The 24,302-nt window shown below is 38.8% G+C and overlaps 1 protein-coding gene across 8 annotated transcripts in view; it reads left to right on the top strand.

Annotated features, from left to right (window-relative positions):
• Window positions 1–24,302, top strand: part of RUNX1T1 (RUNX1 partner transcriptional co-repressor 1) — a 116,474-nt gene that overhangs the window by 46,732 nt on the left and 45,440 nt on the right. For 6 of the 8 annotated variants that reach the window (XM_058832088.1, XM_058832091.1, XM_058832090.1 and 3 more), the window contains 3 exons: window positions 17,291–17,428; window positions 21,218–21,459; window positions 23,070–23,159. In XM_058832088.1, coding sequence (XP_058688071.1) covers window positions 17,291–17,428; window positions 21,218–21,459; window positions 23,070–23,159 — 470 coding nt within the window. Of the gene's footprint in view, window positions 1–739; window positions 858–17,290; window positions 17,429–21,217; window positions 21,460–23,069; window positions 23,160–24,302 lie in introns of all 8 variants that reach the window. The other 2 variants (XM_058832092.1, XM_058832095.1) reach the window with 2 other exon arrangements.

Raw genomic sequence — 24,302 nt, 5'->3', positions numbered from 1 at the left:
GGCTCTTAATTTTCAGTCTTGAGGATCTTATTTTGCATTCTGAAGAGCACAGCAACAGAAAAAGAAAAAATAATTTTCTCGCAAACCATATATTTCAATAGGAAGCTTCTTTCTATGAATAGATAAGAAAAGTTCAGGTGATAGTAGAAAATACGTGCTTTCATTTTATATACCTATGCACATGTTTTCATACGGAATACTAGATCACATTTCTCTTTAGCAATATAAAATCTGCTTAAGACTGAATTAATAAATGATGTGAAGCAGTATTAAAATTCTCCATGTCTTTCAAATCATACACACAGCTTCAAGCAATTTGTTAGTCACAAAAAGCCAAGGAATGTCATTAGAATAACATATATTTTAAAAAATCAAAATCCTGTAAGCTAATTTGCCTGTGTGCCATTTTCTTACTGTGATTTAAAATTAAAGCCTGCCCCTACCCTATAAATGGCTGTTGAACTGTGTACATCTTCTGTGAAAACGTTTCCAGTGTGGTGAAAAAAGGAATTAAGTTCAAAGATCTTTAATCCAGTTCCCTCTGTTTTATTTGATTATTTGGAAAACCTTTCCCTTTGCTGCTGTTCCCCAATTCTTCATTCACCAATAGTACTGAGGGGGAAATTTGTGCTGTGCCGTTTATACATAATTTAAAACTATTGTGCTAGCTTTAAACTCAAAGTCTTTCTCATCTATCATTTATCTCATGATGTTATCTTTTGTACTCGGTACCCTTCAGTAAGCACAGCCTGACACGTCTTGTGGCCTTTACCTTCTGCGATAAAAAAGATTGAAAAGATGCTTGGCACCACCTGGTGAAGATGAGGCAACCCTGAAGAACTGTGCTTCGAGAGCAGGTGACTGATGCTACAAAATGTGCCAGTCTGGGGACACAGCTGAGGGGTTGTAGTAGGGAAGGGGGAGGGGAGGGGAAGGAAAAAAAAAGAGCAGGAACATTAATACATCTTCCTGAGGTTTGATGGGACATACACTGCCTACTGTTCCATCTGGTGCTTATGATAGCATGGCATATTAGCATGCTGCAAGTTCATAATGTATTCAGGGCGAGAAAACACCACTTGCATACCAATTGAGGCGTCCTCTTTCTCAGAGCTGCTTTTGAATTTCAATGATGTTTATGCCTCCTAAGCCATGACTGAACGGAGCATTTCCGCTTGTGGAGAAATAACAGCAGTGAGGGACTCTGGCTCATGGGGCTTTTCTTTCCTCTCTCTTTATTTTTCTCCTTTTTTTTTTAGTTCTTTCTACTCTCTCCTTCCAATTTGTTTTGTTTGAAGAAGCCTGAAGACGGCTTGAGGTTTTTGGACTAGCTAATTACAGAGCTTCTGTTAATATTACATCAACTTCTTTTAAGGTTGTAGTCTATTGTTTTTTGCTTATCTCAAAATGCTTAAATGTCTTTTTATGACATTTTGATGAAATTACTCTAAAAGCAGTGTCATGAAGCATTTAGAAAATAGCCCATTGCAATTCTGTTTTATATTCAGATTTCCTGAATTACTAAATCAAAGAACAAACAATACCCCGAGTTCCACATTTCATGGTAAATTATTTGTGCCCTGTGTCTTCAAAGACTTGATTTTCACTTCAAGTGTGCTACATAATAGGATAAGTATCTGAAGTTGAGCAGGTATGTAAGCCTTTGTAGAAGTGAGGTCTTTTTATCGATTCCTTGCAGGAAATGTACTGGTATGTTCGTTTTATTTCTCCCTACCCTGTTCTCTTTGAAACTCTGCTGAGATTGACACTTGACTGGAGACAATCTCAAAACTCCACCATAGACACTCTTGACTGCACATTTTGTTTCTGAACTTGTCAAAGATTGTGATCTCTTTATGGCTCAGTGCTGTGAATCGCTCTGCAGCCCTCCTTCCAGTGGGTTTTCAAAGTGTGAAGTTTACACACAGGGTAGGGTATTTGATGTGGGATTTTCAAGTGTATGGAGTAATACATGAGTGTGAGTCTTATTTGCTTTGTTGATGACTGAGCTTCTAAACTGCTTCGTGTGTTTTGAAAGTCCTACCCCAAAAAGGAGACTAAACTTGCTGCTTGCTGTAGTTTAACTCCAACTGGCAACCAAGTCCCACACAGCTGCTTGCTGACTCCCCACCAGCAGGACAAGGGGAAGAGAATTGAAGGGGTAAAAGTGAGAATAGTTGTGGGTTGAGATAGGAACAGTTTAATAAGTGAAATAAAACAGTGAAAATAATTTTAGTAATAATAATAGTGATAATAATTGTAATAATAATAATAAATGTAATAAAAGATAAAATAGCAAAGAGAGAAAAGTAAAACCCAAGAAAGTAAATTGGTACAGTTGCTCACCACCAATTGACTGATACTCAGCCAGTCCCCAAGCAGCAGCCTCCCAGCCAACCTTCCTCCCAGTTTTATTGCTAAGCATGACATCACATGGTGTGGGATGTCTCTTGGGTCAGTTGGGGTCAGCTGTCCCAGCTGTGTCCCCCTCCCAACTCCTTGTGCACCCCCAGCCTGCACACTGCTGGGAGGGGTGAGAAGCAGAAAGGCCCTGACTCTGTGTGAAAGCCCCACTCAGCCATAGCTAAAACATTCCTGTGTAACCAACACTGTTCCCAGCATAAATCAAAAACACAGCCCTACATTAGCTGCTAAGAAGAAAATTAGCTCTACCCCAGCACACTGCTTGAAGAGGGAAGAATATTAAAACAGCATCTCTAGTATAAACCCACTTAATTAATGCATTTCGTATCTAGTCCTCTACCTGCACAGCTGGACTCTTGCTGCTGCTGAGTGTGGTTTGAGGCTTTAGCTTAATCTTTAATGCATATGACTGTCATGCTAATACAACTTTAATAAAAATGTACTAGGTAGCACTTTGAACTCCTTCGCTGTAATTTAGTATTAATCCATTTGATTACTAGAGAAGAAAAGATCTTGCTCTAGTTCTGATCCATTCTTTCAAATACATACAGCCATGACTTTTATAAATATATATTTTCAGACATTCATTTTACTATTCTTGCATAGATAAGAAACAAAAATGCATTACTCATCGTGGCAAAGAATAAATTGACTCCCTTGCTTTACTATCTGAATATCTGTTGTCTGATGGCTTAAGAACATTCCTTGTTTATTGATAGTGCATTTAGACCTAGACATTAAAGCCTTAGCTTAAATGGTATTTTTTTTTCCTTAATATATTCAGGGAGACTAATGTTACTGAATAGGAATGTGGAGGAGATAGTGTGGGTTATTCAAGTAAGTTTAGTCAGCGCTTACAAGATTCTTGAAATGTTTCTTGATGTCCTACAGAACTGTTAACATCTGCATGACTTGTGAGAAGAGCCACATTTATTGCAGCTGTATGCTAGCTAGAATGCAAAAGAAAAGGGGGGGGATCAGAGTTAAGAATGAAGCAGCTGGCTTTTGGTACAGAGATTTATAATTTTACTCTCATTACAGACTGACAGTAAACTCTACTTGGACTCTTTTGAATCTACTTCTTTAAGATGGCAGGTTGAAGGCTTGGGAATTTAGCCGTCAGTAGATGCAGTCCATCAAAATATATACAGTTTAAAAGAAAACACAGCTTTTATATAAATAATCACAAATAGAAGTTCAGCCTTTCGAGGAGCTGTTCGTTCCAGTATGACATAACATGATGTAGAGCATGTGTTTAAAGCCTGCATTTGAGATGGTTTAAAAAGAAGAAAAGACAAAGATAGATTGTTTTAAATATTAGAGGGGAGCAATAGACAGAAGGCTGCTGATTCCCTGCAGAACCAGTGAGGCCACACAGCCTCTCATACCTTTTCTTGCAAGGGTTTGGTATTTCTGGAGAAAAGGAAAGGTCTGTTGAGAGACTCCCACAATCCCAGGCCTGGCTGAACAATGTATAATATCTCAGTGTGTTTGTTTTGCCTCTTCTCTCTTTTTGTGCTAGAAGAGAAAGTGAGAGAAGAACAAGTAGTATCAGAGTCCCATTTTCTGTTTCACTCCTTCCTGTAAAAAAATCACATACACAATTCCAGAATCAAAAGAGTGTTTTGTCCAAGTTTGATACCATCCTTGACTGTTTATTTCTCAGTTGTTGAGATACATTTAAATGTAAGCTAGGTCAGTATTTGTTAGTTGTCAATATTTTTGCTCAGTTTCAGTTAAAATCAAAGTTTTTTACAGTTTTGTTTTCTTATTTAGTTGATATAAATGAAAACTGATAATGTCTTTATTTCTTATGGTTAATATAGCTTGGGATGCTTCCTCTTACCGTTTTTCTCTGCACATTTTAAGTGAATCTATTCTGGTTTTGCTCAGTTAATTTCTTTACAACCTGCCCAAGCCATTCACAGTGGGAGTGACAGGATCTGTTTTTGTGTCTCCTGCTGTTTCTTTAACAACCTCAACAACTGAGGAAGCTGCACATCTATACTCCTGTTCCTTATTACTCTCCTTAAATGGTGCTTCTGAATAGTTTTCTAATATTTTCTAAACCAAACCTCTTGCTTGTTCATTTGTTGTGATAGCATATCTACCCATTAAGAAACAGGGCCAAGAAGGACCACTTAGGTGAAGAGCATCCTGTTGTTGTTTTAAGGAGTTCATTTGGGTTCATCTTTATCTACTGATATGTTTCTGCTCTCCATACTGTGTCCTATCTGTGTCCACTCTGATAGCCTACTGTGATTTTTCTTTCTCCTGCCTACCCTTAGACTTTCACTGTTATACTCATCATTATTTATTGTAGTATGGGGCATTGAAAGGGCTCTAATGTATGATTGCTGCCTCCTTTCCATTCTCCTAACACCAGAGCATAGACAAAAGCAAATTTTTTGACATTTTATTTATGAAGATGATTGCATTTGATTCATCAGTGTTCACCACCTCAGTGTTCACCTTTTAGTTCCTGAGAGTTTATTTCCACTTAGTGTTTTGGAAAGACATTTTATCTTAATTTTGTGCAGATTGTTGGCACTGAACAGAATTGTGAGAAAACTCAAGTAGCACTGTAAGTCAGGGCTCATAATCACCTTTGGAAATGACCTGTTAGGTTTCTAATGGGTCATTTGTATGCACAGTTACTGAAGCTACTTGCAATAATTATGGAAAAGATAATGGCTAGGAACTCATTTGGGGACGGTTATTCTTGTTATGTTTAGTATTTCATCCAGGTACACCTATTTCCCCATTTTTAAATTTTTCTTTCATAATTTTAGAGTTTGCCATTAGTTCAGCAGTTCTTCATTTCTTCATATCTGAGCAGTTTAGAGCTTACCAAACAGGCACTGATGTGCTTTACATCTTCTATTCCAAGAAGACCATAAAGAACTGGTCTGCACTGCAGATGCCAGTGCAGTCACTATCTTTCTGTGACTTTTAATTGTATCTGCCCTTGGGTTTTATTTTAGCTTTTGTAGCACATACGTGATGCCAAAAGGGTGTTTATAAAGATCTGTGTGAGCCTTTATTTCTTCCCTGCTTGCCATTTGATCTCTCTGACTCATTATAGGTGTGAGGGAAATGCCAGGTTTCATTTGATTCTCTGTGTTTTGGTGCAAAAAAAGAAACGGTGTTAAATGTTGTTGGGGTATGTTCAAGTTCACGCCATCGTCACATGGCTATAGTTGTGTGTGCACAGTCCAGGTTTTATGACTAGATATAGTGTGAGCTGTAGGCACAACACTGCCTATTGGTTGCTTCTGCAATTCCACTTTTGGAATATTTCACAAAGAAACCTATCGCCCAAGCAGGGGAAGGTGGAGGGGGAAGTGTGGTTGGGGGCAAGGGGGGAACATCTAACTTGTTTGGCTGGGGTGAGAGGTGACAATAGGAGGCACTGAAAAAGGTATTTTGTTGAAGCCAGGGCTGTCTATTTGCTCTTTTGAGAAAGAAACTAATACAGTTGAATTTTAGGCACAATCACTTAATATTCTGTTGGTACGGTGGGCACAGAATAGTACATACTGATGTGTACACACACACACATAGAGTATCATAGGCTCTCCTTTATATCACGTGGCTGAAGATCCTGGGAAGAACTGTTCTTAGAGCGTGTCCCTTGGGCTTTCTGAGCAGCTTGCCATTTATTTTGAGTATTCGGTGCGGGCAGGGGTTTTCCCCGTGCCGCGGCACAATGCCGGCTCCCTCTAGTGGTCTCACTTGCCCGTGGCCATTGCCGGCAGCCTCGTCTGCCCCGCCGCAGCGTTCCCGTCCTGCTGGGGAATAGTCTGCTTTTCCTGCTAAAAATGGCCTCTCTTCTGGTTAATCCACCTCTCAGGGACACACAGTGTATAGGTAAGCCCCAAGCCAAATGTAGGGTGTTTCCACAGCACAGAGTTAAAGCTACATTTCATAAGATTTTTTTTTTATATGCAAGAGAATGTAACCATATCAGAAAGGGTTAAATGCATCCACATTGAATGTTCAGAGTTCAAATGCATCAGACTTCCTTACTTTGTCAATATTTCGCTTGCATTCGTATCATTGAGTGGTTTCTCTTTCGCATCTGACTTCTCGCCCTTAAGTTTCCCCTCCATTTAACACTCCCTTCAGTGTAATTGAAGGCTCTTTCCCTCTTACAGCTTTCCAAATTTGAATGTTTAAAAAAATATATATAAAAAAAAATCACAGTAAGTATTTTTATACACAAAACCAAGTAAGTAAAATTTGGTCACATATGTGTAGAAGTGTGTGTGCACATACACATACAGGCACACATGTATCTGCACATACAGAAGAAAGCCGTAGAAGCCGCACTGATGCACAAAGATCAATATTGCCATGTTGGAGTAATAGGTTTAGGTGGCTTGATGAAAATATTGTTATATATATATAAAAACCTTTTTAATGTATTTGTTGAGGGGAAAAATAAAACTAAACATTTAATTTTAATCTGCTGGGCTTGAAATGAAGTATGTAATGTACAAGTGTCATCAATCGTGGCGATATGATACCCAAAATAGTTTCAAAAATTTGTGTATATTTTTTATGGATTCTGTAGTAATGGCTGATTTTTCTTTCAATTCAGGCTTCAACTGGGGTCTGATTTGTACTTAAAATCCAAAACATAGGGAAGATGCTTCGAAAGAAGGAAGTTTTAACCTTTATTGTGCAAGACTAAGACTGCTGTGATGCTTTAAGCTCTAGAAACATTGTGTGTAATTGTATACCCTGTGAGTGGTCTCATTAGTTTACCTACAGCTGTTTTCAGTGTCTATAGTTAAACACATATTCCTGCGTGTTTCTGGAGCTGGAGTCTGCCTACAAGGCTAACCCAATATCTCTCTTTCTGTGTGAGATCACCTGAGATTTCTGTGCCAATATGAATTAGTTTGAATTTGCTGGCTTCAGAAAGAGGTTTAATCTGGTTTTATACTTGTTAGTCTTAAACGGCATACACAAATTCTTTCCTTTCCTTCTTCCTTTATATGCTTATACTATTTCACATTCACTTTTAAGAGTGCACATGATGTGTTAGGCCAGATGATTCAAAACATAATTTTGGATTTGCTAATGGTAGTATTTGCTTTGCCGGGGAGCTTATTTGTCAATAAGTAGTATTGACTCATCTAAGAAGATATTTGGGTCTTCATTTCTTGTGTGTTCATTTCTTGAAGCTTTTTCTGCCTTGTCACCTCTCCACTGCTTTATTCAGGTGTGATCCAGTGCCCAAATAAAAAGACATTTGGTGTGCCATGTGGCACTGAGGAGGAGCTGACTCGTAACTAATAATGAGTATTTTCTCGCACTGTCTAGACAGTGTGTCACATAAATAAAATATATTTTTAATGGCATCATCTGATGATGTGAAACGATAGTCTTCCAAAGTGTGTATTTCTACAAATGCCAAAGTACTGATGAGTGTAATAAATTGCACTATTGAAGATTGTCAGTGTATAATACTGAGATGGGGGAGAGCCTACGGTTTCACTTTTGTCTTTCTGGTAGTGGCAGTAAGAAACTAACAGTACCAGCACCTGAGCAAGGCTTTCTAGGGGAAATATGCTTCATTATATATTTTCATTGGTGGATTAATACCTGTCTTGAGTGGCTGAATAGAAGCCAAGGAGTTATTATGCCTGGTCACTGATGACCACCAGTTGTTGTATTCAGCAGCCACACTGTGAGAGCAGTCTGAATGCTCCTGGTTCTCATGAGGCAAAGAACCTAGATCTATATGGGAATGTTTATGCCTGATTTAGCAGCCATAGAGATTAAAAAAATTAGAGACTAGCTCTTTAGTGATTATATGGGACATTTAGTCTACTAATTTAGCTGTCTGTGTTAGATAGCAGGAATAAGCAGACTTCCTCAGACTGTTGTGGTACTTGGTAGAGAGGGAGTTTGGCTGCCTCTGCTTTCAGTATTATTGGTAAAGTCTTGCTCCCCAGACCTGGAAGATTAGACCAGATGTCTAATGGAACAGACTTCACTGTCTGAAATATCACTTGGAGGAACTGGGTTTTTGGATGAGTAAAATGGTGCAGTCTGGTAGAACAAAGATTTAAGACCTTGATCCACAAGGTAGGAAGCCACCTGTTCCAGACTGGCCACCACCACTCTACACCTTACAGGATCTTGACTTGTCCATAACAAATTCCACATTTTAAAACCAAGCAAAACCAAAACTATATCCATTACCTTCTTGATAGTCCCTGTGTCATCTTTTCAAATGTATAATCATGGAAAATATCACCTCCTACACCCATATTTGATTCTTTTTGAGTCTAAAGGACTTCTGGCATGTTATATAAATATAAGCAATGCCTCTTAAAAGTACAGCTGTAGTAACTTTTTTGTCTTTTTAGCAGAGGAATTTAAATAAGTTACTTTTGATTACTTTGTATAGTCTATATTGAAGACCTCAGTTCCAGCTAAATCTAATGAAATAATATCAGTATCAGATATAATGAATATGAATGAAATAGTATCAGTATTCTCTTAGGACTTTTCTAAAATGAGTACAGCTATCCTTTACATTTTGTGTAAGTGCATTAAAAATAAAGACGTTTATAATTATTTTCTTTCAGACTTTTAGCATTGTGTAACAAACTGTGGTTTCAAACTGAGAGTAGGTTTAGACTGGTTATTATGAAAAAGTTCTTTACTATGAGGATGACAAGGCACTGGAACAGGTCGCCCAGAGAATCTGTGGGTGCATCATCCCTGGAAATGTTCAAGGCCAGGTTAGATGAGGCTCTGAGCAACCTGGTTCAGCGAAAACCTGTGAATGCAAGGGAGGCTGAAAGAGTATGATCTTGAAGGTCTCCTTCCAACCCAAGTCTTTCTGTGATTCTGTTATTTACTGTTAATTTAGGACTGGACAAACTTTGAATAAAAACCATAAATATACAAGTTATGAAATTTCAGTTGATGTTGAGAGAAAAATCTTACTTCTGGTGGGAAGGATCTATGCTGTGTGTGGTTGAGTATATAAGAGCAGTAATACTACTAATTAATTAATTAATAAATATATTAAGAGCAATTAGATTCTTATGGCACTTGTGTTTCTTAGATATCAATCTGCCTTGATCTGTAGTTTGTCAAGGTATGTGTAATCCTGACCAGGGTAGGACTTCCAGGGATGATGATGCAGATAGGAAACGAGTTAGTTGTCAGGGAGCCTTTGTGAAAGTACATCTGCAAGTGTGCTGAAGATTTCCTCTACAAGTAAAGGAACTGCTTGCTAATGTAGAGAGGTGGTCTCTGTAGCTTGTCAGGGAGGCTGGGGCATGAGTTAGGCCAGTGGTTGGTCTGGCTGTTCTTCAGTTCTTCATGCCAGAGGCAGAGAGTGCCTCTTTGTCCCTTCACTTGAGCCTCAGTGTTCAGTGAGCTGCGTTTGGAATAGCAGTAATACTTCCCATGACGTGAAACACAAGAGAATCACTCAAAACACACAGTTCTCAGTTGGATAGATTGTCAACAAAAAGAAAAGATCTAGGAAACAATGTAAACGGGAAAATTATATTTCAGTACTGATTATAGGACTGTTGTTTATTAACTGCATTAGTTCATATATAGAGGAATTTTCATGGTGTTTGGTGGGATATTTAGAATAAAGCCACATAGTTATCAGCTTCATTACAGGCCAACTGTTGTGTATTCATCCATGACAAAGGAACGCGTAGACTTTGTTTTCTGGGGGCTTAAAGGAACTCAGGGCAGCTGCCACAGTTTGGCCCTTATTTTGCTTGTCTCTTCTTGCTATGTATTTCATAAACAGTTATGGTGGTAGCAGATTTAGATTTAGAATGTGTTCTTCCCTGCCTTCCTGCATTCAAGCAAATATACATGGAAAATTTGCAAAGCCAGAAAGGGTGAAGGAGAAAAGAGGCATTTAAAAAAAGGTGCAATTCTGACATAAGCCAGTTTTTATTAAATAACTGAAAGTGAATTTATGATAGTTTTGAAACTGTCAAAACATGTCAGATGGTTAAATGAGAGAGAAAAGTTTAGTTTTCTATTTTCCCCCCCCCTCTTTTGAAAGGAAATTATATGGTAAGAAAAGTTTATTTCTTTCAGGAAAAAACAGTATGTCTAAGCAAAGCAAGCCTTGACATTTTGGTCTTAATTCTGAGACTGAATTCATGCATTGCTTATTTTGTAATATGTGTAATTATCTGGCCTTCAGCTGCTAAGCCATGAGCGTGGGACCAAGTTTTTTTGCCAGTCAGAACTTCTCACCATAGAGAACTGAAATCAAAGAGAATGCTTCTGCATTTGTGGTTCATTGTCATGATTGATAGGACCAGTCAAGGTACCATTGTGGACAAAGAATATGACATAAAGCATTTTTGCTATTTACCTGCTTTATATCATCCACAAACTACCAAAACTGGGAGACAGTAGCACAAAAATCTTTTTCAGCTTTTGGGAGACAGGAGATTGTATTATGCTCAAGGCTTATTTTAGCACAGCTGAAGAAACTCTTATAACTTGGCCTCAGATAACTTCAGTGAACTCCCAAGATACAGAATTTCTTCTAGCTATTGCATATTAAATGAGCATAAATGGGTAAATTGAGTGTGCTTTCATTTATTCTGAAGAATAGCTGGTGATATGAATTGCTCAACTATCTGAGCAGAGGAGAATGAAGATAAGACTGCAGCAAAATTACGATATTGCTCTTGCAAAAGGGTCATCTTCAATATATGAGCTTCATACCCAGAATGCTAAAGAAGCATTGAAATGTTATGTTGTCTGAAAACTTTGCTGTTCATATCCATCAGTCACTTCACATGGATTCTGATTCCTCGTGGATAAATCTTGCAGAGGTTATGTTCTGTGACAAAAGACAGAGTCTGAGTTGATCTCTGATACTGCATTCTTGCAAATCACCCGGAAGTAAAAGTTTTCTACTGGGGAACTGGAAACACAGTGATGTTTCCTTTCTAGGCCAATAACGTGATTACATCTAGTGCTGAGAGAAAGTTATATCTGTACTATGCCTGTTTGAGATCTTATGTATAGCACAAAAACATCCATTGGGTTTAGGTCCTTATTTATTTATCAAGAAGAAGCCAAAAGGGCCAAGAGGTAAATGGAATGAAGACTGTACCAGTCTCAAGCAAATCCCAGTCATGCTTGGCAGGGAGAGGGTCTGCAGTGGTGTTGTCCACATGTCATGTTTTATGGCTGCATTGTATGACTTGCAGGTTTCCCCAGCGTTTCAGTACATGGAGTGGGTGGGATTTACCAGATATGTCAGGCTTATACCATGCATTCTCAGATGAGTTCCTTTCAACCAAGGCAGCCTTGTAATATTGTCCTGCTCAGTGTAGCAGCAGGTTTGATGGTCAGGAGTTGTGGGTCTCCACAAACACTGCCTATTACTAATGGTGCTGTGTGGATTGGCCACATCTGAGGGAGAAGTTCTTACTGGCTGCAGCATGGTAGCATTATGGATGGAAGAACTATGGAATTTGTCCTTCTAGGTTGGGCTTGTGGTTGTCTGACTTCAGGTTCATCACCATTGTGACTCACAGTCTGTGGTAACCGGCTTGCACATCCCTGCCACCCCTCTCAAAATAATGAAAATTAGTCCAATGCGTCTAAGAAATCATCAGTATTAAATCCTTTAGATTTAGGTCATGATTCCTGTAACTTGGGTAGTGGAGGCAGGTTCTAATCCCTTGTGTCATATGTGGGGCTTGTTCTTTTTGTGAGTTTAAAGGAAACAAGACAATGGACTCTTTTAATTTAGCGAGTTTTATTTTTATTTTTTAAATGTTGGCACCAAAGTGGAAAGTACTGTACAATCAATATAAAGCATCTTTTAAGAATCTTTTATGCCTGAGTGTACATCTGGAACTGTTTGCACTAACTAAAAGTAAAATAAATGCCACAGCATATTATACCACAATTTTTTTTCATTTAAAAAAGGAAATTGAAAACACGCCACTCCTAGAAATGCTTGACATTGAATTGGCTATTGAAATGGTATCAGTAAAGTATTTATATATTCCATATTTTGTTCCATACATCAGCTTTCCTTGATGCGTTAGACTTGGAAGCGTGCCATGTGAGCTGAAATGTTGCCATTTATGAAAGACCGCCTTGTTTTAAAAATGGACTAAATCTTGTAGGGTACAGGAAGTAAAGTAAATCAGTTTGAATGCAGGCACATCTCTCTTTGCCCTGGCTCCTGCATGCTTTGTCTCTCCCTTGTTTGATTCAGAAGCTATGTTTTTGGTAAATACCAGTATTCACCTAACAGCTAAATATAGTGATAAAAATAACCTCTACCATAAAAACTGAATGAACGACAAGAACACTGTAGTTCCATGAACCAAGAAATCCACAGAAGAAATATCGTAATTTAAAGTTGGTTTTACAACATTCTTTAATTTTAAATGAAGCAAAATACTTCTGTGGTTAAATCACAGTTCTTCAGTCAATGCTGTAAAGGAGATTCAAGAATGTGTATTTCAAAATGTTTTGCTTGGTTTTGTTTTTAAATAAAAAATATAATCCAAAGCAAATGCAATAGATCTCTGCATACTTGAAACATGTTTTCTGAATTTATCTTAAGTCTCTTGCTTCTCCAGAGGGTTGTGTGTATGGATTAGGACTAGACCATTATTTCACCATCTTTCTCCATCCTGAACTGATTGCAGTGAACACTACAGAATTAGTTGCAGATGTCTCCCTTTCCTTCCAGTTTGGAGGACCTCTGGTTTCAGTCCCATTTGATCTGAACTGGGCTAAGGAGCATAGGTCTGTCATTGTTTAAAGGGATTCAGTGGAAGAAATCATTGCACCTGAAAGAAGTTACTTCCTCTGTATACACAGTCCGTGCTTTTAAATGTGAGATGCTGCGGGATGATGCCTATATGAAACTTTCTGGTGTGTCCCTCCTAATTCAGGATTATTCTTTGAAATGTCAGGGTCCATCTGAAGAAAAAGATAGCTGGAGCTAGCTTTGCAAGTGGGGAGTTTGGTTTGACTCAAGAGCATAAAAATGTTTCTGAATTCAAGAAATTAAGCAATTTTAAGACATGGTGAAAGTTCTTCCAAATTTCAGGGAAAATTTATGTTAAAATCAGGGTTTTTCCTCTTGAGGGATTCTTTCTTTCCCTACCAAACTCTCATTACCTTCTAATGTACAAATAGCAGAATATCCACTGAGAGTTTGTATGAAGCAAGTCCATATATTAAAAGCGTCATGACATATGTCTTGAAGGAAATTAGCTTGTGAATATGATTCAAATGCCATTTTGTCTTTAGCTTTCATACCATCAGGCTATTTTTCAACCATTACAGTAAAAAGTGTTGGTTGTAAGGTTTATTGGTTTTATTAATTAAAAAGTAAATAATGATTTGTAGAAACTGGACTTATAGGCTAAGTGTCAGACACCAAAAGCTTTAGGAGTTCTGATCACAAGAGCTGTTAACTATTTTATCAGTGCTGGCTCTGGTTTGTGGCTCTCCATCACCACTTCATTCCCTGAGTGATCTGTCTTAGAGCTGCTTACATTCTCTGGGGCTGTGGGTAGTGGGACAGTGGTGGGTGCTGTAGACAGGTCTTATCACTCCCTCAGAGTTCAGGGAGCTGTATGAAAAGGTAAGGAACAGGTAAACAGTAGCAGTAAGAGCAGAATGGCTCCCATAGGGGTTTTGTTGTTAAAGAGGGTGGAATAGAGAGTTGTAAAAGCTGTTCTCCTGGGTGGTGTGATGGTGTCTTCCAAGCATGTGGAAGAGCTTTGCATTTTGCATTGTACTTCTTCAAAAGCCTTTTTTCCCTGCCCCCACAGATAATCTCTGTTCTGACAAAATAATCTTCTGCTCTGGTAAGAAATGTTTTGGGGTGTGCTTGAAAGGATCCTTAATATCTCCTTAAAGAGGGCAGGACTAGGGAACTAGGAACAGAGAGAAATCTGCCTGCCTGTGATCATACAGTAGGAGAGTAGGGTTTAGGGTTTTGCAAGGGAGAGAGAGAGGTAACAAAAAGGAAAGTTGTATGTAAAGCCCTAAGAGGTCCAAAGAAAGGTAATTGGGAAAATCAAACCTAATGTTACTAGATTTAGATGAAAAGTACAGGGGTCTGTGGATAAATTCAGCAATCTGCAGACTGGGTGGCAAACTGTTGGAGGTAGTAAAAATCATTTGGATTATGATAGAGTAGCAACCTGAAATTCGAGGGCAAAACCAACACACTATTTCCCACTACCGTGTTCAATTTAAATAGCAAAACACTGCCAGCTTTTTGGGAAAGTCTCTCCGCTCTGATCTGAGCGCGTTTCTGATCAAACCTGAACTTTGAAATGCAGGGAAGGGAGGGAGCAGGAGCAGGAGCCGTGCAGTTGGTTAGGGCTCAGTATCGCTTTTAGTTATCACCAGCTGAATTGGAGGATACAGGCTGTGCCTGCTTGCAGCGAGCAGCAGTCTGTTAGAGGAGCTCGATTTCTCTCACTCCTTCTTCCACCCACCTCCATCTCCTCTGTGCCTGTGTCTGCGCTCCCACATGCTTCAAATCTGTGTACCTGGACTGCCTTCCTTAACAGTTCAATGTGAGTGTTAGCAGAATGAAAACCAGATGGACCAGCAGTTCCCACTGTTATCTCCCCACCAGCTCTGGCAAGCCTCCCTTTCTCTCTCCTTTCTTGGCATGGGAGAAATATTTGCCTTTATTTAGGAGGGCTTGGGCTCACTGCTGTGCCTCTTTCCCTCTGTTGCAACATGAGCTGAAAGCTATTTATTCCCTTGTTGCTGAGGTTGGTTGAGGTGAGTGCAAGATGAATTCGGCTATTAAGGAAGCAATTAACATTTCAAGACAAGTTTTCATAGTTCTTTATATTAAATTAATGGCTTATCGAAGATAGAGATTTAACTGTTTTAGTATAGTGATACAGAAAGGAAATATGTATAGAGTTTGTTTAGAAACCTGATTTTGTTTTCCAGCATGTAATAATTTACTGTTGCTTGATTTGCAAATCATAACTCACTTACCTGTGCAACAACCTTAATATTTAAGATAATCATTGTGGATTACTCTAAGGTTATCTCTGTGGATACCACAGCTGAGGTTTACTAACCTTAGATCAACACTACAGATCCTATAAAATTGTATCTGTATTCCCCTCATCCTATTCTGAGCGTGTTTCACTGCTCATCTTCCCCAAACTTGTCTCTAAATTCTATATGAAATTACTCCCTTTCCCTGAGAGCTGAAACATTGCCTGTAGGCATTTCAACAAAGGTTGAAAATGGCTTCTATAACTGCAGTACCTGACACACTGCACCTCTGGGACTTACTACTTGCTTCCTCAGTTTCTTTAGTTTCAGACAGATATAGATTGGTATCTGTTGTTAATTTTTTTTGGGGGGGGAGTGGGGGCTGGTTTTTTTTCCCTTCCCCCATTCCTTTTTTTTTTTTAAATAACTTTCTCGTATTTAAGTTTTCTGATAATTGTTTTGAGGCTCTTTAAAACATATCCGTTCTTTGTTAAATATGTGTATTGCATTAAATTTCTGTTATTGTCTCTCAGAGAAAATTCCAGATGCGATTATTTCATTGAAGTTTGTATGTTGTTAGTAAGAACAAGGTATTGTGTCACAAAATGAAGTGACAGAATTTACAGAATGTGACATGTCTTGAATTAAAACCATGGACGTACGTGCTTGCCCATTAGTAGCGACACTTCCTTGCTTTACTTGTGGAGCTCAGGAAGACTTCTGTTGGGCTGTGTATAAATAAATAACCCTGACTCCCCAAACAGGGAATTGGAGAATTTGACTTATTCCCGTTAAAAGCTTAACATCATTGTACTCATCTTTTCTCAAGATGGCTTGCTAAACTCCTGTTATGAATGAGAAAGCCTTAATTTTGCCTTCAGCTGATAAATTTTGCTTTGTTTTGCCCATTCTTAATAAATTAAACATATGGGCTTGGATGGCTTAAAAAACCCAACAAACTTAAGGTAGTATCATTCAAAAAGATGTTGGGAAAAAGAGTGCACTTTTGTAGCTTATCACGTGTGTTGTATATTTAGATCTTCAGTTGCGAGAGAAGTGTTATGTTTTCTTCCTGGTTTTGCCTTATGTTTGTTTTGTTTTCTTGGGGAGGTATGTTCCTGCTTATCTTGCAGGTTTTGAACATTAAAAGTTGTTCTTAATATGTGAAGGTGCAAACTTACATGCTTATTTGAAAATAATTGTATGTATGTGAGATGATTGACATACAATTTTGGCATGTTGTATTTATTTTTCTGATGAATATGAGAGTAACCAGGGACATTGTGGTAGAGTGATCCAGGGGGTGTGCGTATTTAGCATAAGTTTAGCATAAGATTACGAAGAGAAGCAATGGAGAGGGCAGCAGGTGATAGAAAGAGGAGACATGAAGAGAGCTGACTTCAACCAATATCCCACCCAATACCTCACCTGTACTAAAGAGCTTCAGATTTTAATTCTGGAAGAGATTTCGTAATGGGATTTATTATCTTCCTGTCCCTTCATCTATTTTTCCTCCTGGCTAACATGAGGGCCTTGAAGGGAGGTGGCATTATTGCAGCTCCAGGAGTGCTTGGGAGGTAGCATCTGCACATGCTAGAAATAAAAACAAAGGATAATGCAGCACTGCTACAAATGAGGTCTTACCATCTGTGTTGCACCTTCTTAAGTAAGGTTTAGATGATGCAATTTGGGAAGAGCACACTGGAGTAGATAATCAGGTGTAATCTTTCACAGCAGATGCTGAAATGGCTCACTTCTTGCATTAGCTTTTAAGATTTTGTCAGAGGGGGTGTGCTTGGGGAAATAAACCGGTGTGTTCCTGTGGTGTGTGTTGCAGATCGCACTGAGAAGCATTCCACAATGCCAGACTCACCTGTGGATGTGAAGACACAATCCAGGCTGACGCCTCCAACCATGCCACCTCCTCCCACTACCCAAGGAGCTCCAAGAACCAGTTCATTTACGCCCACAACGTGTAATTAGTCTTATTTTCTTCCTTTTCTTCCATCTTCTTTCTATTCTGTATGTCAGAAACTAAAATAGGGTGAAGGGAAATGTGCATGAAGTGGCAGGAGCAACATTTGATTATATTGGGATAAAGTAATTAAGCAAAACAAAGTCCACAACAGATTAACGCATCTTTAACTTATTAAGACATTCAGCTCAGAGTTGTGTCATTATTTCGTTGCTCACTTGGTCACAGTGTCAAAGAACAATGAGTACTGGCTTCCCATGTACTTAATGCTCAGGTTAGCCCTCTTGTGAGAAGGACAGAAAACCTTCTTCTCTTACATGCCATTATGTTGTTTAAACAATCCCATTCCCTTTTGTATAGAAACTTCAGGGAGTTTTTTTGTTTTTAAAGTGGAGATAATTCATAATGAAAAAATACTAATCTTTCTCTTGCTTATGTTTCAGTGAAGAATTCTGATTTCAGTGCTATATAATGTCTAGTTAATATTGATACATAACCAAAAGTAAAGTCTTTCCATAATTTTTATCTAGAGGTTTCTAGTCTGTTACCACTTCTCTAAATCACTTAGGGCTGCATCTCTGTCTCAGCTTATTGATGTAAACATATAACTCTACTAGTCTTGGTATATGCTGCATTCATGTCAGCATAACTGAGATTTGAATCTGGCACATTGTCTGGACTATTCTTTTCACAGCCATGAAATGATCCACATTTCTCATACTAAGATTTAGCTGCAAATTTTTTGGTCTCTTTTATACTGCCTTGTAATAGTATAAACATGAGAATGTGTTTACATTTCACGTTTTAAATAAAACATTTTTAGAACAGTAGAATACATATGCCTAAACAGAATGAAAGCTGCATCTTCTATTTGTCTTGCCTATGTCTGTTTTAGTCCCTTTCTCTCTGTTAAATGCCTTATTTAAAATTCACCTCTATGCTGAAGGCCAGCTGGAGGCCTTTGTACTACTTATCCCAGGGAGCCCTGTCCTGACAATTTATGTTGAACTTAAACAGTGAGGAGAGTTTGTGCCAGCTATTCACATAAACTCACATTTAACCCAGTCACCCCGATCCTGCAAAGATTTATCTGTTTTGCTTAACTCCAGCACCTGAATCATCCTGGATGGAGCTTCACACTGGAGCTGCTTCAGTCTGAAGTTAAATTGTTTCTGGGTTTTTGCAGGATTAGGTTCTTGCAGATTAAGCTCTCCAGTGTGATGCCCTGCCAACAGTGCAGGATGATCTCTGGCAATCATAAAAGGAATATGACAATGTTCTTTAGTCACACTCACAGTTCTCACAAGGCCTCTGGGTACTGGTTTATTTGATAGAGTTCAGCACTTCGGAAGGTGTGTGAACCACAGCTTGATTTTTGGGGCTCCTTATTTGAAGACTAAAAGTCTAAAAAATCTTTTATTTATAATATTTTAATTGCTTTTTACCCTGTCAGATTTTGGAGTTTAGCTTTAGGTGTTCCAGCTTGTACAATAAACAGTCACTTTTGTCAGAGTGTCTGTTACGTTTATTATTACTACAGCAGGAATGCCTGCAGGCCAGAGAGATCTGACTTGTTTTCTGGTCTAGAATATCTTTGTTTTCTTTGGTTTAGATGATTAAAAATTCTTGACACGTTGTAGTTTGAAATTTTAAATGCTAAATTCTTTTGGATTAGCTACGTGGGTTTGTTTTAGAAATTATGCACAGCTTTGCCAATTGGTAAATTCAAATATTATAAGGAAACCACTGAAGTAACGGGACTATTTCTATATTTCTTTTGTTGTGGGAGAAACCTTTATCAGTCTGTCTTCTCCCTGTATCTATCCTAGGTAATGAACTCCACTCTTCTCTGCTTTCTTGATCATAGCCCCAGCACCCTCTGTCTAGACCAGTCCCTTATGGGTGACAGAGTTGTTGTGTGGTGTCAGGGTAGATCAGCAGGACATGTCACTATTCTCCCCAGTCCTCATTTTCTTAAAGTTCCTGGTAGGATGACTTTTGGCTATGTGAGTTCCTTGCAATCACAACATGTTTGTTTACTCAGATACCTCACCCCACTGCAGCACTCAGAGCGTGGCCTGCAGCCGTACAGGGAGCTGAACTTGCTGAGGGCAGCTTCTTTCTATTTCTGCTTTTTCCAATCCTTGTTCTCACTAGCCCACGCAGTCAGAATAGGCAGTCAAAAACTAGGATAAAACACAAGCAGAGGCTAAATAACAATTCACGTAGCTTTTTCTGTAGTGCCTCTGGAAGGCAGTGACTGGGGCAACAAAAACTCCTTTGAAGGTTTGTGGCAGTGATTTAAATATATAATAATATATTATTATATAGGGTAATATATATATTACCCTATATATATAGGGTAATAGGGTAGTGATTTATATTTAGTAGTGGGTGTCCACCCTGAAAAAGGACTTCCTGATTAAAGCTAAGGATAATCAATGAAGGAAATGAGATGAGAATGGGATGTTTGGCTTCAGAGAGGCTGGTCATTGAGAGACATTGAAAGTATTTCAAGTTGCTAGCTTGCCCTGGTTGTGCTTTTAAATAGGAAACAAGCTAAACTAATACTCCTGTGCATTTTTGTTTGTAGACAAGTTCCTGATATTTGATGGTTTTTTGGGATGAGTTCTGAGTGGCTCCCCCCAAAAAAAGTTAGACAGTTTCTCCAGGACGGTGGCCCACTGAGTGCAGCTGCTGCTGGGTACAGTCACATGCTGCATGCTCACACCTGCCAGTGGAGTGGTACACTTGTAGTTCTAGGGGAGCCATCCTTTTCTTGCTGTTTGCTGTCATTTTAACAAATCAGACTCAAACTCAATGGCATGTATTTTGAGTGTTGCTGTTCCAACTAACCTGAGCGGAAGAGGATGTCCCCAGTTTGATTCTCTGCCCTCTTCTAGAATGTGTATAAGACTCAAACTGAAATGGCAGCCAGAAACTCTCTGTTGTCTTCAGTATGTCTGCATGCATCTCATTGCCATAAATTTTGAATGCTTAGTACTTCAGATAGTTATTCTCACAGCAACCTTGCAACAGAAGGGAAATGCTTTCTTATCCTTTTTAGAGATAAGGTGCTGGCACGTGAAAGCAGAGAGATTTGCTCATGGTCTTTGAGAAATCTTCTGAAGTCTAGCTTCATGCCCTTTTTGCAAGGCTTCAGGGCACAGGGAGCATTGGCAGCATTTGTACCTGCACAGACAACTTTGTGTGTTCCATATGTTAGTAGCTAGGAAATCTGTATTGGAAAAAATAACCTTCTCATTGGGTGGTGTAAGGTTAAAACGTGAAAGTCCTGTTTTATAAACACAGCTGTCAGTTGTGTGTACAAAACACAAGTAAAAATATTCAGAGATAAACTGAGGCTTCATGAAATATGTCTGCACGTTTTTTTCTACCCCAAAGAGCAATTTTTTTTTGGTCTTCAATCATAAATGCACTCATGCTTTTTCTCTCTCCATTTCCCTCTCTTTTTAAAATCCTCTGACAAAAGGCTGGTATTCAAATGATGCTTTTCAGGTCCAGGAGCATTTTGAAGGGGCTGTGTGAGAGACAGCTGCTGTTATTTCCAGTCCTTAAAATGTTCAGCACCAGCTATTGGGAAATAGATATAAACTGCAGACTGTTGCTCTGTCTAAAGGCTAATTATCTTGTATTGTGCAACTTAATTAATTCTGAGGTCAAGTGCAGAAAACATAAGCTGATAGATTTTCCCCTCTGTCTCCTTTTTCTCTCTATCTTTCCCCCAACCCCAATCTTTATTTTATCCTCTGTCTCTCTTTCTTTCAGTAACCAATGGCACTAGCCATTCACCAACAGCGTTAAATGGAGCTCCATCTCCTCCTAACGGCTTTAGCAATGGGCCATCCTCTTCCTCTTCCTCTTCTCTGGCTAACCAGCAGTTACCGCCAGCTTGTGGAGCTAGGCAGCTCAGCAAACTGAAGAGATTTCTTACAACCTTACAGCAGTTTGGCAATGACATTTCACCAGAGATTGGGGAGAGAGTCCGTACCCTTGTGCTAGGACTTGTGGTAAGCAAGTATTTTTTTCTGTTCTTTTTCCTCTTCCTTGCTTGATGTGCTTATTTTATAAATGAGTGGGCCACATGCACTGCACTCATTGTACTTTAGGGATACCGAGCATGCAAGAATGAAGCTCCAGCTCTTGCTGACAGAGCTAACATGAGTAGCCTGACTAGATTCCCACAAGTGGCAGCTATTCCCTGCTAGTATAGCCTTGACTATTTTTGCCAGTGTATTGTTAAGGAGTAATGGTGTGAGAGGGCTTTCATCCTATGCTGGCAGTACCCCTAATGTAGGCATACCTTGAATCCTGTAATGTAGTAAAATATGGTTTGACTTGCCTAGTTTAGTTGGATGAGGAAAGGAGAGAGCGCTGAATATATAATGCCAATGGTTAAAAGGGTGAACTGAGTATGTTTGGACTACAGTTATGCAGTGCAAAACTCTTTCTCAGTGTCATTGAACCAAACAATTATGAACCCAATGAAGCACTGCTGCTACTTAGGTTGCTTTATTGGTAAGGTTATCTCTATGTGATGGAATGACTTAATGAAAATTTAGTTCTTTCTTACTTACATCTGTCAACTTGGGCTGCCCTTTTACATGCAAAAAGTGAAATCCGGCCCAGGATTCGTTTTACTCCCAATAAAGTCCTCTCCCTGCCAGACATTGTTGTCTCCCATGTATTTCCTTCTGCAATAATTGGATGTACTGGGGAAGATGCTATTGTGGTGCTCTAATTTACATCTGTTCTGAGCAGCTGCAATTACCATTGATTTCATTTGGAGCAGAGGCTGACAGCACTGTTTAGCACTAAGGCTGAGCGTTGACGTCACAGTCTTTGCTTGTATCTTCACAAACCCCTACCTGACACCAGTGAATGCTCCTTCGCCTGGGTCTATATCAAAGGGAAGTTTAATGCAGGCAGTATAACATTAGTATGTTACTCTCCATTTGTTCCTGTATTCAAAATAAGTGTTTAATGGGGTTTTGCTTGTCACATGGTTCTCTTTGGAAGGGGGAGCTAGTAAAGAAGCGGAAGGTGGCTTTGGGAACATCCACATTCCACTGATTTTCAGCTAAAAAGTGCTTTCCCACTGTTAATTACAGTTGATTTCTAACTTCATTTCAGGTCTTAGGAGCAAATTAGGATTTTTCCCTTGGGAAAATCCACTTATCATGCTATTCCCTTGGTCAACCCTGCCAGCATGTGGAATTCATGGTTATAACTTCATCTCTAAATAATGACTTTCCTACATAGCCTTGGACATAGTAAACAGTCCTCTTTCAAAAGATAACAGTAGAAAAATATGAAATTAAAAAAAAAAAGTTGAAAAAAGCAGCTTTAACTGATGTTTGAAGTGTAAAAGCCTTTGCATGCCTTACACTTGAGAGCTTAAACTGTACTCTAAGCAACAGGCACTGAACATCTGAGATGCTTGTGCTTTCCTTTGTGTATTTTACTAAGGTAATCATTTAATATGCAGCATGCTTTTCTTAATTCTCTCACCAATATCTAGTTGTTAAGAAATTTCTGAGTTCTTCAGTTACTGTTTCTCTTGCTAAGTGTTTTCATTATTTTGTCACCAAGACAGATTTTTTTTTTTTTTTCTCAACAGAATTCTACTCTGACAATTGAAGAATTTCATTCCAAACTGCAAGAAGCTACTAACTTCCCACTGCGACCTTTTGTCATCCCATTTTTAAAGGTATTGCACAGTTCAGTGATCTGGAAAGTATTTCAAACCATTTTGTTGCTAGGTCACAGATGCATGTTACGTTTTTTCTTTTTAAGAGAGTCAGAGAAATGAATAACCTGCAAGGGCTACTTTCCATAGCTTAGTGCATGTAACTGCATCTGACTGTATGGTTCAGGATAATTTCTAGCTGCTCAGAAGCTGTTGGTTCCTAATTCTATGATCACTGTTGTTTGTTTTATATTTTTCATTACCTTTCATCAAAGGTATAAAACATTTTTCAAAAAAAGTCTTGAGACTTGGTTATAAATGTAATAAAATCATGTGCTTGTTACAAGCTATAGAGTTTTGCAAAGTGCACAATTCAGAGGAAGGAGATGTCAGGAGTTCCAGTTCCAGCCCGTTTCTAAAGTGCTGCTAATAATTAGTACACCATGAGATTGTGACACTGCCATCCAAGGAAAGACATTTCTTCTGATTTGAGGCACTGGTGTAAACACGGTGTCTTAAGAATACTGGTGTCTGTGTCCACTGATTTATGTTTGTTCACCTTTTATTAGAAATGAAAGATAAAATCTCATCCAAAAGCCAATTAATAATTTTGCATGTCATGTGCGAAATAGAAAGCAGGGAAGCAAAATCTTCTTTGAAGTCAGGAAGTTACTCTGCCTCTCACCTTCTAGTAACTGCCTTCTCTAAATTGCTGTGATCTGTGAGCAGTCATTGTTGCCTTCTCAGATCATGTTGTATTCTGTTTTGGTTTTGCTGTGGAGATGAATTTTCCCAGAGATAAGGTATTTATTGTTCCCATATGTTTTTTTCCATTGTCAACATGTGGGTGGACATTTTTCATTATTTTAGTCTGTGTGTATAAGTGTTCCTAGCTATTCTGTTGTCTTGAAGCACTGGTATCCTCAGTGGGTTTGCTTTCATGTTTTCCCCCTCCTTGACTGGCTGTGTCATAGGGGTTCTATGCAGATAGCATAGCCGTTACCTTGGTATGCTGCCAGATGCTTTCCTTTTGGAATTGAATATGCTCTTCCACTCACAGTTGTATCAACTCTTATATTCTGGTTTATTTCCATGGCATCTAGTTTGTTTTCCTTTTAAAAGGCACTTCAGAATTAATTGACTTCGGTGCCAGGAGCTTGTTAG

The sequence above is a fragment of the Poecile atricapillus genome, chromosome 2 (assembly GCF_030490865.1).
Source record: "Poecile atricapillus isolate bPoeAtr1 chromosome 2, bPoeAtr1.hap1, whole genome shotgun sequence".
NCBI classification, from domain to species: Eukaryota; Metazoa; Chordata; class Aves; order Passeriformes; family Paridae; genus Poecile; species Poecile atricapillus.
Note: the sequence above shows the minus strand (reverse complement) of the source record. Positions and strands in the feature narration are given on the sequence as shown.